At 43.6% G+C, this 12,886-nt stretch overlaps 1 protein-coding gene across 1 annotated transcript in view; it reads right to left on the reverse strand.

The window, feature by feature from the left end:
• The window catches only part of ADCY1 (adenylate cyclase 1), a 144,791-nt gene extending 132,178 nt beyond the window's left edge, over positions 1-12,613 (reverse strand). Inside the window, exon 1 of the mRNA XM_009093871.4 lies at positions 11,945-12,613. Coding sequence (XP_009092119.1) covers positions 11,945-12,613 — 669 coding nt within the window. The remainder of the gene's footprint in view (positions 1-11,944) is intronic.
• Between the last annotated feature and the right edge of the window lie 273 nt (positions 12,614-12,886).

Raw genomic sequence — 12,886 nt, forward strand, 5'->3', positions numbered from 1 at the left:
ACCTCTAAGGGCTTTTCCTTCTTCTTCTACTCCCATACAGCCTGCCTCCTGCCAGTTTTTGAACTACTGTACCTTCTTGTCTTCAGATAGCTTAAGCATTCCTTGAATAAAAAAACCCACAGCCTCTAAATACTCTGCATTTATTGCCATGTTACACAGAATTAGCTCATACTGTTCCCAGTGTCTTCTTACATTTGCCCTGCTGGCATTTGCTGACAAGTCAAAGCCCGTAGGGTTTCCTTGGGACTGATTTAGGGTCAATGTGGCTTTGCTACTGTAAGAATAATATTATTTACCCAATATGTTAAGAATCAAATATGGCAGGGGACTCTATAATGCCCTGGAAGTAGGATTGCCTCACTTTCTGTTGTTATACAATTCTGCTAATTGTAGGAGCAGAGGTCCTGTGAACTTCCATTACAATTCCACATAAGATATGCCTATTACCTCATAAGCAGTCTTAGCAAAACAACATTCATGTTTGGCCACAGGCCAAGGAAACAACTTTAAGTTTGCCAGGCTTGCTGAGTTACCAAAGGTGATGGTATATAAATAACTCACATTCTCAGAAACTGGACTAGTGGCATCAGTCTTTCTCACACATTTTGGTATCATCAAAATATCTTTAGATACTAAAGAAACTTGAACTTTACAAACAGAAACCTGAAATATGGCTCTAAAAAAGAAAAGACTATTCCCTCATACACCTCCACTCTTGAACCCCTTAGCTGCAATAAGGAAGAAAATAAAAAATCTCTCTTCTAAGGTTTGTACCATTGAATAGAACCATCTCCTTTTAGGATTGCTCACAGTAAGATCACTGCAACTCAGCAGTGTATCAGCCTTAGAAATGCATTTTTTTAAATATTACAACTTCAGAAAAAGGTTTTCAGCTGTACAAAGTATCTGTAAATCTTTCATTTTTCAGTTTTTTCCATTTTTATGAGTGGAATGGCAGCAACTATCACACACAAGGGAAAAGGAGCTGAGATAGCTGATCTATCCCTGTGAAGAGAATTTCTTTGAGAATGTTAGGTAATGGTTTATTTATATGTCAAATCCTTACGTTTAAAGAGGACCAGAAAGTCTTAGTAAACTTCAAAGACATCTTCAGGGGCATGTAAGACATTTTGTAGGAAAGACAATTTCTCCCTACTTTAGGTATTATATCTTCACCCCATGAGAATGAAGAATCTTTACAATCAGTAGCTAAGCTCAGTTTTTCAGTATACAGTTGAGCTGAAAAAATGGGATTCCTGCAAATGATGGCAAAGAGATTTGGAACAAAGGTGCATGACTGCAGACTCAATAGACAAGAAAAACTAGGTCTTGGGGCTGAATATTGTGTACCCTTAGGGGAATTAGAAAAGATCATCCTCCTTTCTGCAGTAATTCTCCTCCTAGAAGAATATTCTCTGTTTTGCATCTGGTTGATGCTCCTTTTTGGGGGAAATTCAGTAGAGACTACTGCACCAAGAACTACAGTAATCAGCAAAAACCTGACAGGGACGGGTTGCACAAAAGCATCAGCAGGAAAGAAAAAAAGCAAGCAAGCGAAAAAAACATTTAAATTACTACATCCTCTGATGATACACTAGAACAGCTACAAAAATATCAGATAAGGATAGAAAGTCATTCATAGCTTTACAAGTGGACATTGCCCATTTCAGTACTTCTGTTCATCCCAGCTGTAAAATGCAAACTGTTAATTTTTTCAGAGTCTTCTTCTAGGACTCAAGAGTAAGAAAAGTACATTTTTCATTGCCAATAGCTAAGAAAAACCAGAAAATTATGCCCACTTTTTCCTCTTAAACATCACTATCCTTTTCAGTGATGGATACTCCAGAAGCTATTATAAGAAGAGTACCCAGTCTCAGGTAGAAAATCGCACTGCTCTCCCACCAAAGACATTTCAGCCATTGTGTTAACATTAATCAGTATTGTGAAGTGCAGTTTAGAATAGGAAAACCTCTTCAGGCTGTGGTCTCTTCAAAGGCAAAACCCAGACTAATGTTTTTAATAGTGCAAGCAAGAAGAAATGGACTATTGATAAAGCAGTTTATTTTGACTAACAGATGAAGCAAATTAACTCAGCTGCAATCTCCGCGATCTACTGCTGCCTAAAATAGAAAGAGCTGCATGGAGAAGGCCAAATAAGCTGCTGTAATCTTTCCATCTGGGGGAACTCAAGCAGCTATCATTCACCACTGTCATTTACATAAGTGGTAAAGAGGAAACTCACATGCTGAACATGGAGATAGTGCTCAGTTTGTTTCTGTTTTGAAGAGCATCATTATTCCTTCTATTTCAAAGCATATAGGAATGACAGAGCATTCATCATAGCTAATCCAACTATGAACTTAAAATAGGGTTCAAGTCCCAGAGCCCCTGCAGTGACAGCTGATTTACACTAAACCAGCATGGATCAGCAGAGAGATCAGCACAACAGCTTGCAGGGTGGAGTACCAGGAATCGCACAGGACATCAATGAGGGGTAATCCTCACTTTCCAGACAATAGCATCACAGCTCTGGGATCCATAATACCAGGTGAGAGTAGCACTCAAATCTTCGACTGCCACAACTGCAGTGACCAGGATTCTGCAGAGCAGACTCCAGAGACAACCTACAACAGTGGAAATTTGATCCTGGTAGAGCTTGTCTCTTGCGTGCTTGTTTGGTCAGGATTTTATATTGCCATTACTACTTCCATGTCATTTCACAAACAAGCAGATATTGACTTTCTGTATAGTTCCCATCAAATTATGTACCTGTTTAGTTAAAACATCCTAGGACGAAATTATCACAGGCAAGGAGAATCTTTGACACATCAGGTGAATCTCCCTGAAATCCACTAAGAGGGTTTTTGGCATTTAAAGGTGAAATGAGGTTCAGTCCAACATCCTCCACCTTTGAATGAAAGTGATCAATTTACTTCAAAATTAATTTTGCTACATTGTATTTTATACAATTAAGATAAGAAAGAAGAAAGAAGAATGAAAGAAAGAAAGGGAGGGGAAGGACGGAAGAAGGAAAGGAAGAGGAAGAAGGAAGAAAGGAAGGAAGGAAGGAGAAGAAGGACTGAAGGAAGGAAGGAAGGAAGGAAGGAGGACTGAATCTTCAGTACTTCCTTCCTTACGACTGACTGCCGGCACTTCCGTCTTGCCTTCCTCTTTCACCTCCTTCGTTCCGTCTGTTTGGCCTGACGGCTTGCCCTGACCTCGTTCTTCCTGACTTCCTTCCTTCCTTCCTGCTTCCGGCCTTACTTCCGTCCTTCCTTCCTTCCGCCGGTTCCTCCCTTCCTGTCCCTTCCTTCCTGCCGTCCCTTCCGTCCTGCCGTCCTTCTCTTCCCTCCTGTACGGTCGTGCCGTCCCTTCCGGCGGCCTGCCGCCGTCCTGCGCGTCCCGCCGGCCGTGGCCGTCCTGCCTGCGCCGTCCTTCCCGGCCTTCGGCCTTCGCGCGCCTCCGTCCGTCCGCCGCCGTCCGGCGGCCGCCGGCCCCTGCACGCCTGCCGTCCCGGAGCGCCGTCGGCCGGCCGGCCTTCCGCCGGTGCGGCACCGCCGTCCGCCGGCCTTCCTTGCCCTCCCTGCCTTCATGACGTCCGGCCGCCCAGCCCGATGCCGTCCTCCCTCCCTGCCCTCCCGCCTCTCCCTCCCGCACCCCGCCCGCCCCGCCCGAATGCACGCCAGCCGAACTAGCGCCCGCCGCCCGCCCGCCCGCCCGCCATCCCGGCCAGCCCCGCAAGACCTCACGCCACCCTCCCCGCTACCAAGAACGGCAAGTACACTACAGACCCCGCCCTCCCGCGCCTCCTTCCCTCCTTGGCAGCACGACCGTCACCGACCCTGAGGAGGCCAGCGGCCGCGGGTGCCAAACTTCTTGGAACAATGGCATAAGTCCTGCTCAAGCAAAATACTCTTTCAGCCTGATGATACTCAAATTAAGGATATATTTTATGTATATCTCTTTTTAAAACTGTGTTTATTAGTGTTATTTCATTTTCTAATTTTGTGTGGGTGGATAATTGCTTTCATCTTCTGAGTGGTAAACATAGGCAGATTTATGGCAATTGACAAACATTTCTACATTGTAGTGTTTGAATGGGTAACCTATGAAAAAACCCACAACAGCCAAGTTAAGCACTCCTTAATTTTATGTGCTAACCACTGTAAAAAGTTAATTATGTTTACTACTAGGAAATTGTACTGGAGTATGCACAAACATTTGAACCTAATAATTAACATCTTGTTCCAGAACAAATATATGAAAGGTGATGCTAAAAGTGAAATATTGCTCTATAACGTTTTTCATACTAGGCACACATTTCTTGCAACACATCTCTGGATGAAAAAGGATTTCTGTGGTTCCTGAAACACAGCTAAAGAAGTACCTGTCTTTCTTGTGGTCTTTGCACTTTATTGCTCACCTTAGAGTCCCACACTAGATCCACATTTCTCGGATTTTTCACTATTTCAAATAGTGATGGAGAAAACAGCTTTTCTGTATATATAAAGTGCTTGGTGATTTTATTTCAGGAATCAGCTAATGTGGTAAATTCTTGCAGAATATAAACGGCTGAACAAAGCAGTAACTATGTTGTTTCCTCATATTTCTCTAGGTATGTATCTTAAAAATTTGAAGCAAAGCAAATTTTTTCCATGAAAAGTTCCATCAGAGGAAGAAAGTAAGAAAGAAAATCACATTTTTTGGAAATTATGGGGAAAAAAAAATAAGATTCCATTCTACTCATTGATAGTCTCTCATACCCATCCATCATAGTCCACCAAAGACAAAGCTCAGCTCAAAAACTTGAATTAGTTTCTTCTGCTGGCACTCTCTTGCCTGAGTTCTTCCAGTCATAAAACACAAACATTTCAAGTCCTAGATGAAATTTTCTTCTAACATTATGAATGAATCAGAACATGGAGTCTGTATGAAGTCACGCCTTTTCCACATCCACAACAGACTTTCTAACAATTATTCCATCTTGACACCACCAAGAGCTTACAAGGAAAAGGAAACAATGCTTTTCTGGCTCATCTCTGGTGTTCCATACATGCCACCTGCAGTTAGTTATGTTTGCACCACTTTATGGTAGCACAGAAAAGAGATGTAAAGCCAGGAATATATGGCCTTTTGCAAATGAGAAAGTTAAAGATGATAACTAACCATGATAGACAGAAACCATTATTTTATGCTAGCTAATGTTTTCTGGGATGGCAAGAGAAGAAATGCATTGCATCTAAACTGACAGAATGAGATAAGATGCTAGAAAGAATGTTTCTGTCCTAGTTCATAAGGCCCATGTACAGACAAGCACACATTCAGGGCTGTGCTTAAAGGAGATGAAAAGAAATTGAAATCTACACTACCTAGTTGTTATATTACACTGGTTCTGTCTAGAAAAGTATTGCACTGTGCCAATAACTGGGGAAAACAAAATGGGGAAAATACTTAGAAGCCTGAATGGCAGAACATATCAAGAGCAGCTACTCCCTACAATTAGCATTTTATCATAGGAGTTTAGATCTGAATATATCCAAAATTACATGTTCAGGAAAAAAGAAATTAAGAAAGAAAGGAGTAGAAGCCCTTGTTAACTTACCACATAGAACCACCAAAAATCTTTAACCCCAATTTGGCAGCCCCTGAGCTCAGAGCTGCACAAACACTGAACACTTTGTGAAAACTACTTTTCCACACAGTAAGCATGTCAATTAAATGCAGTCCATAATGACTAATATTAAATGCAATGTTTTGCTATAAGCTAGGGTCTAGGCAACAACATTTTACCATTTTGAAATGAAAACACCCTTGGGCTCACTTTAATAACAGTAAAATAATAGCAGTATCAATACATGTGGAGACAGTCAAAAGCACACGTATTAAAAAGGAATGCAACAATATAGCCCTGTAATACTGTACTGCCACTGCTCTTACTGTGCTGCCACTGCTATACAAAAAGCTATAAGTTATGCACTAACTTTGCAAGGCCTCCAGACTGAGACATGGCAGACTTTTTCTGAACTAAGCCTTTAGCTTCTCAGGCTGATTTTATTTTTAACTTCTGTGCACATTGTTTTACCTGGTTTAAACATTTTTCCCTAATTGACCAGACCTCTCTAGTTCATTTATGTTACTTTTGTTTATCTTTGTATGTTAGCATAACAGTTTTATGGCCAAAACATAACGTTGTACTATGCAGAAATGTAGGCCTATGGAAACACAGTACAGACCTTGAGAAGGGGAGACACAGGAGATGTTGTAGAGTACAAGCATGGGATTACAAAAGGTACAGCATAGAAGGTAACACCTATAGCTACAAAAAAAAAGACTTGAACACCTATAGCTACAAAAAAGACTTGACAAATAAAAGAAATGTGAACATGGAGATAACCTGACCTGGTATTAGTTGAAACAAAGGGAACAAAGAACAAGTATTTAACATACATAAAAGAAAACCATTTTAAAAATTTGAATGAAACATGGAACTGTAGAACAATAAAGGAAGAGAAATGACTACATCAACATTAGCACGAACATCCCCTTCCTTCCTGTGAAAGACTCCAGATGCTGCCAATGTAGGCAACACTTCCAGCAGAATGAAAGACACCACCCTTAGAACTTGGAGAAGCAGGAGAAGGGAGAGCCTAACATCACAGAAAGTGGGTAGGAACTGAGTATATAACAGTATTAGCTTGTTTTTTAATTATTATTTCTGGATACTTTTTTGAATAGAAACCCTCTTTTTCTTCAGTAGTGATGGGATCTTGCCTGTTAATAACAACTAAACTTCTCCGATAAACTGTTAGTAACTATGTCTCCAAGTCACATGATTCTTGACAAGGCTTCTTGTTTCTCAAGCATGCAGAACCATCAGCATGCTGTTAATTTTTGGAAACCCACAAAGAGTAGCAGTGTCAGCATCTGCAGACTCAGGAAGCCAAGAGCATACTAATCTCTATGTGGAAAAAGATCCTAAACTCTACATTCCATAGAAAATCCTACACTTCAGCCCTAGATAAAATGACTGTGGTCAAGACCTGGCAAAGTCTTTGCCACAAATTAAGATACCGCTTTGATTAGAAAGGAGTAAAACCCCAACCCCCCCCAAACTTTTAACAAACTTTCAATATGGACTAAATATGACATGAAAATTAGAGTTACACACAGATATTGAGAAACTATAAAAGCAATGTTCTCTATCTTTGGAAAGAGAGGAAAATAGTGAATTCACACAGATTATTAGTGGATAGATATGCTTGAATTCTAGAGAATATTATAGATAATGGAATTCTAGATATATTCTTGATACTAGTATTTGAAAAGCATCACAAAGACTGAACTAGTAGAGTCCCTCACCAGTATTTTATATGCATGAAGGAGAAAAACAGAATTTTGCACTGAATAATAATGACAATGGAGCTGAGCTGTCTTTGATTCACAAGCCCTTTTATTAAGCTACTAGACTGCCTTCTATGTGAGAGACAAAGGTGTGGAGATTAACTGTTCTGTCAGTGATGTGTTCATTAATTTTCTTTTAAACACTAGCACAAATAAGATTACCTTTGGCATAAAAAAATCCTTGTGATATTCTATAACACTACCACACTAACCTGCAAATAATTAAGATTATAAAATAAACTTTTAAGTAATAAATTAATTCTTTAAAATAAATTATACCAATTTCCTCCCCATTATCCTTTACACAGTCTAATCCCAACTAAGATTTTTGGTACTTGTTGAATCAATAAAAGTGCTATCATACATATAAATATGCAAATGCATAAAGTCTGTTTTAAATGCAGGCAAAAAAAAACCCAAAAAAACAAACAAACAAAACCCCAAAAACCTACAAACCAACTGAAACCTAAATTTGTTTCACCACACTTCTGAAAAAAATTCTGTATTAGTTTATGAGAGCACTATTCTTTCTTCTGCTCTTTGTTACTCATGCTGTAATTCTGTTTTTTTTTCCTGAAAGATTTGCTCTCTCACAAAGACTTCTGTGATGTGTTAGGGTACTTTGGTGGTATATAATTTGGTTTTTAATTTTCTGGAAATAAAAATGCATTTTTTTAAAAAGGGAACTAAAATATTTAGAGGGCCAAAAAAAGTTATTTAATGGTAAGACATGAAACGGTGCATATGCCACCACTGAGTAATTTCTATGAGCAGCCTTTGCCTTCCTTACCCCATCTGGTCTTCATGTCTCTAACACCCACTCACTGCATTACAATAAAAATTATATTAAGATCCTTTGGGCAGGATTCTCTGTTTCTGTAAGGGCTCTGTAGCACCTAACATATATCTGGAATCTGTAGAGGGGAAAAAAGAAGAAAGAAAAAAGGAGACAAAAGTCCAAGTTTTTAAAACTTCATTTGTAGGTTCAGCCATCTATGAATACCTTGTCACCTTATTTGGCAGGAACATTTTGTTCCATGATTCTGAAGGAAAGGAAAGAGTCCAACTAACATGATCAAGATGCTATTGGTTATATACACACCACTTATGTCCTTATCACAATGTCAGATAAGACATGCAATATCAGCTGTGAAGTCAGCATGTCTTTGACATGATCCCAAATGGGATCAAGGTTGCCCCCAAGTGCTTTGCATATTTTTTAGATTGCACTTATTTATATATATATATATATAATCTATTACTATATTTCTATTTAGGAATGAGCAGGACATATTAGTAGATTGGAACCTTTCATTTAATGAACAAAACACTTAGTGAGTGGAAAGATTAAGCTCAGGTTCTGTCACATTACTCCCCTGACTCTCATTATCTCCCTGTACTTGCTTTCCTGCTCTCCTTTTGTTTTTATACCTACCTATGCCTCACCTCTGGCATGGCATGGCATGGCATGGCATGGCATGGCATGGCATGGCATGGCATGGCATGGCATGATCTCCACAGACAATACTGTGCTGTCAGAAAACTTTCACTTGCAAATTAAATCTGCTTTACTCAATAGAAGTCATGACAAACTTCTGCCAAAATAAGCATTGGTTTTACTGTGTAGAGAATTTGTACATTTAAAAGAATGCAAGTCTTAAGCATGCCATGGGGAACACTCAGGTTCTGATCTGTCACTACTGAAGTTAGTGAGACTTTTGGCATTCAAAGATTTGCAAATGGAGATTCCTCAGACTTCATGAAATAGAAGATGCACATCTAAAAGCTCACTTTGGGAAAAATCCTTTAATTCAGCTATGCCTGTTCTTTAATGGGTTGAACTTGAAGGAATATGAACTATTTGATTGTGCTGACCAACTTCCAGTTTAACGTCAATGGAAGATTACTAGATCTGCAGTCTCCTAAAGCTCAGGCTAAACAAAAATAAAAGTTATTCCCAGCTTGGTTTCCTGCCCAAATCACAAAAAAATCAAAGTGGTCTTTAACAGAATACCAATCCCAGTGATTGGTGCAGGCATTTCTGCATTTTCAGATACTTCAGATATCTGTTTAAAAATTTAAATTCATCTGCTTGCTTGGAGCTAGGGAGCAAGGGGTTGGGAGAGAGAGCAGAGCCTTTCATGCTATTGCAGCTCTGCATAGAGCAGTCCTGCTTCTCTGAGGTATCAACTGCATGCTGTGTCTACAAGCACGGGGGCCATCATGATAATATCCAGTGACTGGGAAGCAGATCCCAGTCAGGAGGAGAAGTCTACTCTAGCCCTCACAAAAAAGGCTCAGCTACTCTCAGGCCAAGCAAATAAAATTTAGATGATGCAGCCTTTACGTATCTTTAAACCTCCAACCATTGCAAAGTTGTTCTCTGGAAAAGAAAAAAACTTCTCTGTAAGGGAAAAGTCCCTTCCATACATGGAGATGGCCTTCAAATCAGAATACTTATTCCTTGCCACTATGCTACAAATCAGTGTGCATTTTTGTGTGTCACATGTTCACAGACCAGTTCTATTGCCTGACTGAGCTGGTTTCTGCCTCCTGTTATCAGTAATGCACACTGCTTTGGGGACTGCATACAAACCACTGAAACTACTCTGGCTGGGCGAAATGGTGATGAAGAAGAAACATAGATATGTTACATCAGATGTTAGTCAACTATTTCTATGCATTTTCAAGCCAGTTTCTTGCCTGATGAACAACTGAGTTAAACTAGTGTGAAGGGACAGAGCCAGAAGATTCTTTCTTCTCAAAATGTTTTACATTCACCACCTTGGTTAGATAATTAGTGAGCAGACGTTATTGTCATCTTCTTTATGTTACTCATCTAGAAGAGCAGATGCCACACTGAGCTGCAGCTTGGCATCAAGGAAAGTCTGCCTGTGCATCAGGATAGCCAGGATAGCCTGGACTGCCTTAAGGACTAATTGGTACTCCAGTAAAAAGAGCTACCTTCAGCCCTGTTCAGAAAGAATATTCTAGTGTTTTTAACATCCTTCCAGATGCTTTTTAGGAAGGCTCCTCTCAGCGCTCCTGCATTTTATCAGCTCTCCCTCTCATGGAAACTCTAAATCGCATATTTAAAAATAGACCATCAGATTATCTGGGTAAATCATAAAGCTCAGCTTATCTCTCTCTTCCCCTTCAAAATATACAATTTATTTTGTCCACCAGCTCAGCAGCGTGAAGCCATCAATAATCCTGTTTGTCTCAGTAACCCCACTCAGTGATTGTCCCTGTGTATCTCTACTCTGTGCATGCATGTCACGCTGAGGTGTGTGTGTCTGTGTGAGCCCTGAAGAAGGATCCAGGAATTCACAGTTCTGGGCATAAAGGTGTACAACCCTGCTGTATTTATGCCCATGTCAACTGTCTACGTCCTAGCATCACAACACTTATGGAGAGTAATACCAGAATTTTGCCGAAGTAATGTACTAAGTGCTTCAATTATGCATTAAATTGTCGTTTAACACCAATCTGGAGGACAGAAGCCTTGTGTTTCTCCTGAGGACAGGCATAATCAATGCGTGCAAGGAAGGACACAAAAATTTTTCAGTCCCTCTCTCCCAGTGGTTCACACGCACCAGATAAAAGAGCCTTCAGTGGCAAACCCCGACTGCCAGCCCACCCGTTTCCTATACGCGCATCTCCTCATCCTCCTCCCCCTGCCAGTGCGGCCCATCAGGCCACGAGAGCCGGAGAAAGCCCTGCAGGGATATAAATAGCTCCTCGGGGGAGGAGGGGAGAGTGCAGCAGCACGTTTCTAAAGATGCTTGCTGCAGAGGGAGGTTTTGCTGGATTAATTCAGAGGGGAAGGGGAATGGCTAGGAAGTTCATTGCCGCAGCAGGTGATGTCTGTGGAAAGAGGGCAGGAGCTGCCCTGGGGAAGCTGAAGGGGGAATGCCCCGCTTTCTGGGAAAGCAGCGAGGCGGGGTTCCCATTCTGAGTGTCCCACCTATTTCAAATCGTTTTCTCAGAGCCCCCCCCCGCAGATGGGCTGTGTACAGGCACGAACGGCCCACGGCTGAGACAGACAGCGAGGATACGAACCAACTCGGTGGAGGTGTTATTACCACACGCAGCTTATTGTCTGTGCCAAGTTTGTACAGAGCCAGGTGATGTTGCTGGTGCGCGCTGTATTACACTGACTGTGCATGCGGTGCTCTGAACTTGCCCCATGAGCGGGGCACGGTAGCGCTGCCTTCCCTGCCCTGTCCCCGGTTTTCCTGGGAGAGACAAAGCCGAAAGGTTCCGTCTCCCCAGAGCCTCCCTATCCTCCCCTGCCTCCCGGAAACTTTCGGGAACTACAGACACAGACGCCTGAGGCACAGGTGCGCGCTCGCCCGTTCCCGGCCGGAGACAGCCGGGCGCTCCTCAGCCGCCGCCTGCGCTGGATGCGCGGGGGTCGCGCAGCCTCCGCGGCCGGGGCCGCTTCGCGCCTCTCGGCTCTCCCTCCCCCCGGCGGGCCGGCACCGCGCGGCTCTGCGGTGCTGCAGCGCCCGGCTCGGCCCGGCCCGGCCCAGCCTCTCACCGTCCTCCAGAGCCTCTGCCGCTTGGCACTGACGGAGGTGGCGGTGACGATGAGGTGGGAGACGGACACCACCAGCCCGAAGACGATGGCCAGCAGCGTCCGGACGGGAAGCAGCGAGTAGGAGACGAAGGTTACCAGCATGAGCTGCCACATGCCCTGCTCGGGGGCGCTGGGCGGCTCCATACCGTAGGCGCCGAGAGAGAAGGGGCAGCAGAGGAAGGAGAAGGTGAAGCTGAAGAGCAAGGTGAGCTTGACGATCTGCTGCAGCTGAGTGACCTGCAGGTACTTGACATTGGTGACGATGAAAAGGGAGAGGAAGATGATGCAGTGCACCGGGTGCGAACCTTTGGAGATGGTCAGGCTGGGGCCGGAGAGCAGCTCCACCAGGGCTAGGCTGGCGGTGAGCACGATGAGGACGGCCAGCGCCTTGAGGGTGGACGTCTGTTCCAGCTTCAGGTTGTAGCTCTGGAAGAGAGCCTCCAGCTCCTTGCAGTCAAACTCGTCCTCGCAGGCGATGGCATCCAGCAGCAGCAAGGGAGGGGGATCCCCTAACCCGGCTCCCGCTCCCGACGCCGCGGCAGCCGGCGGGGAGCAGCAGCAGTGGCAGCACTTCTTCCTCTTGGTCTTGACTTTCTGAAACGGTATTTCCTCCATGTCAGTGCCATTCATAAACCCGGGGAAGAAATGCTCCTCCAGGTGTCCCCCGCTGCCGCTTTGCCGCCTCGCTGTTCATAAAAGAGAAGGGGGGCTGCGCGCAGGAGCCGCGGCCGCTCGCCCGCCGGCAGCCCCCGCCGCTCCGCGGGCGCGGGTCCCGGGCGCACCCGCCAGCCGCCGTCCGCAACCCGCGCCGGCAGCCGCCCCCTCCGCTGCCACCCAGGAGCCGGGGGTGGCTGGGACGGCGGGAGGAGAGTCTCACTCGCGTTAATGTGCCAACCTTCCTGC

The sequence above is a fragment of the Serinus canaria genome, chromosome 2 (assembly GCF_022539315.1).
Source record: "Serinus canaria isolate serCan28SL12 chromosome 2, serCan2020, whole genome shotgun sequence".
Taxonomy (NCBI): Eukaryota; Metazoa; Chordata; class Aves; order Passeriformes; family Fringillidae; genus Serinus; species Serinus canaria.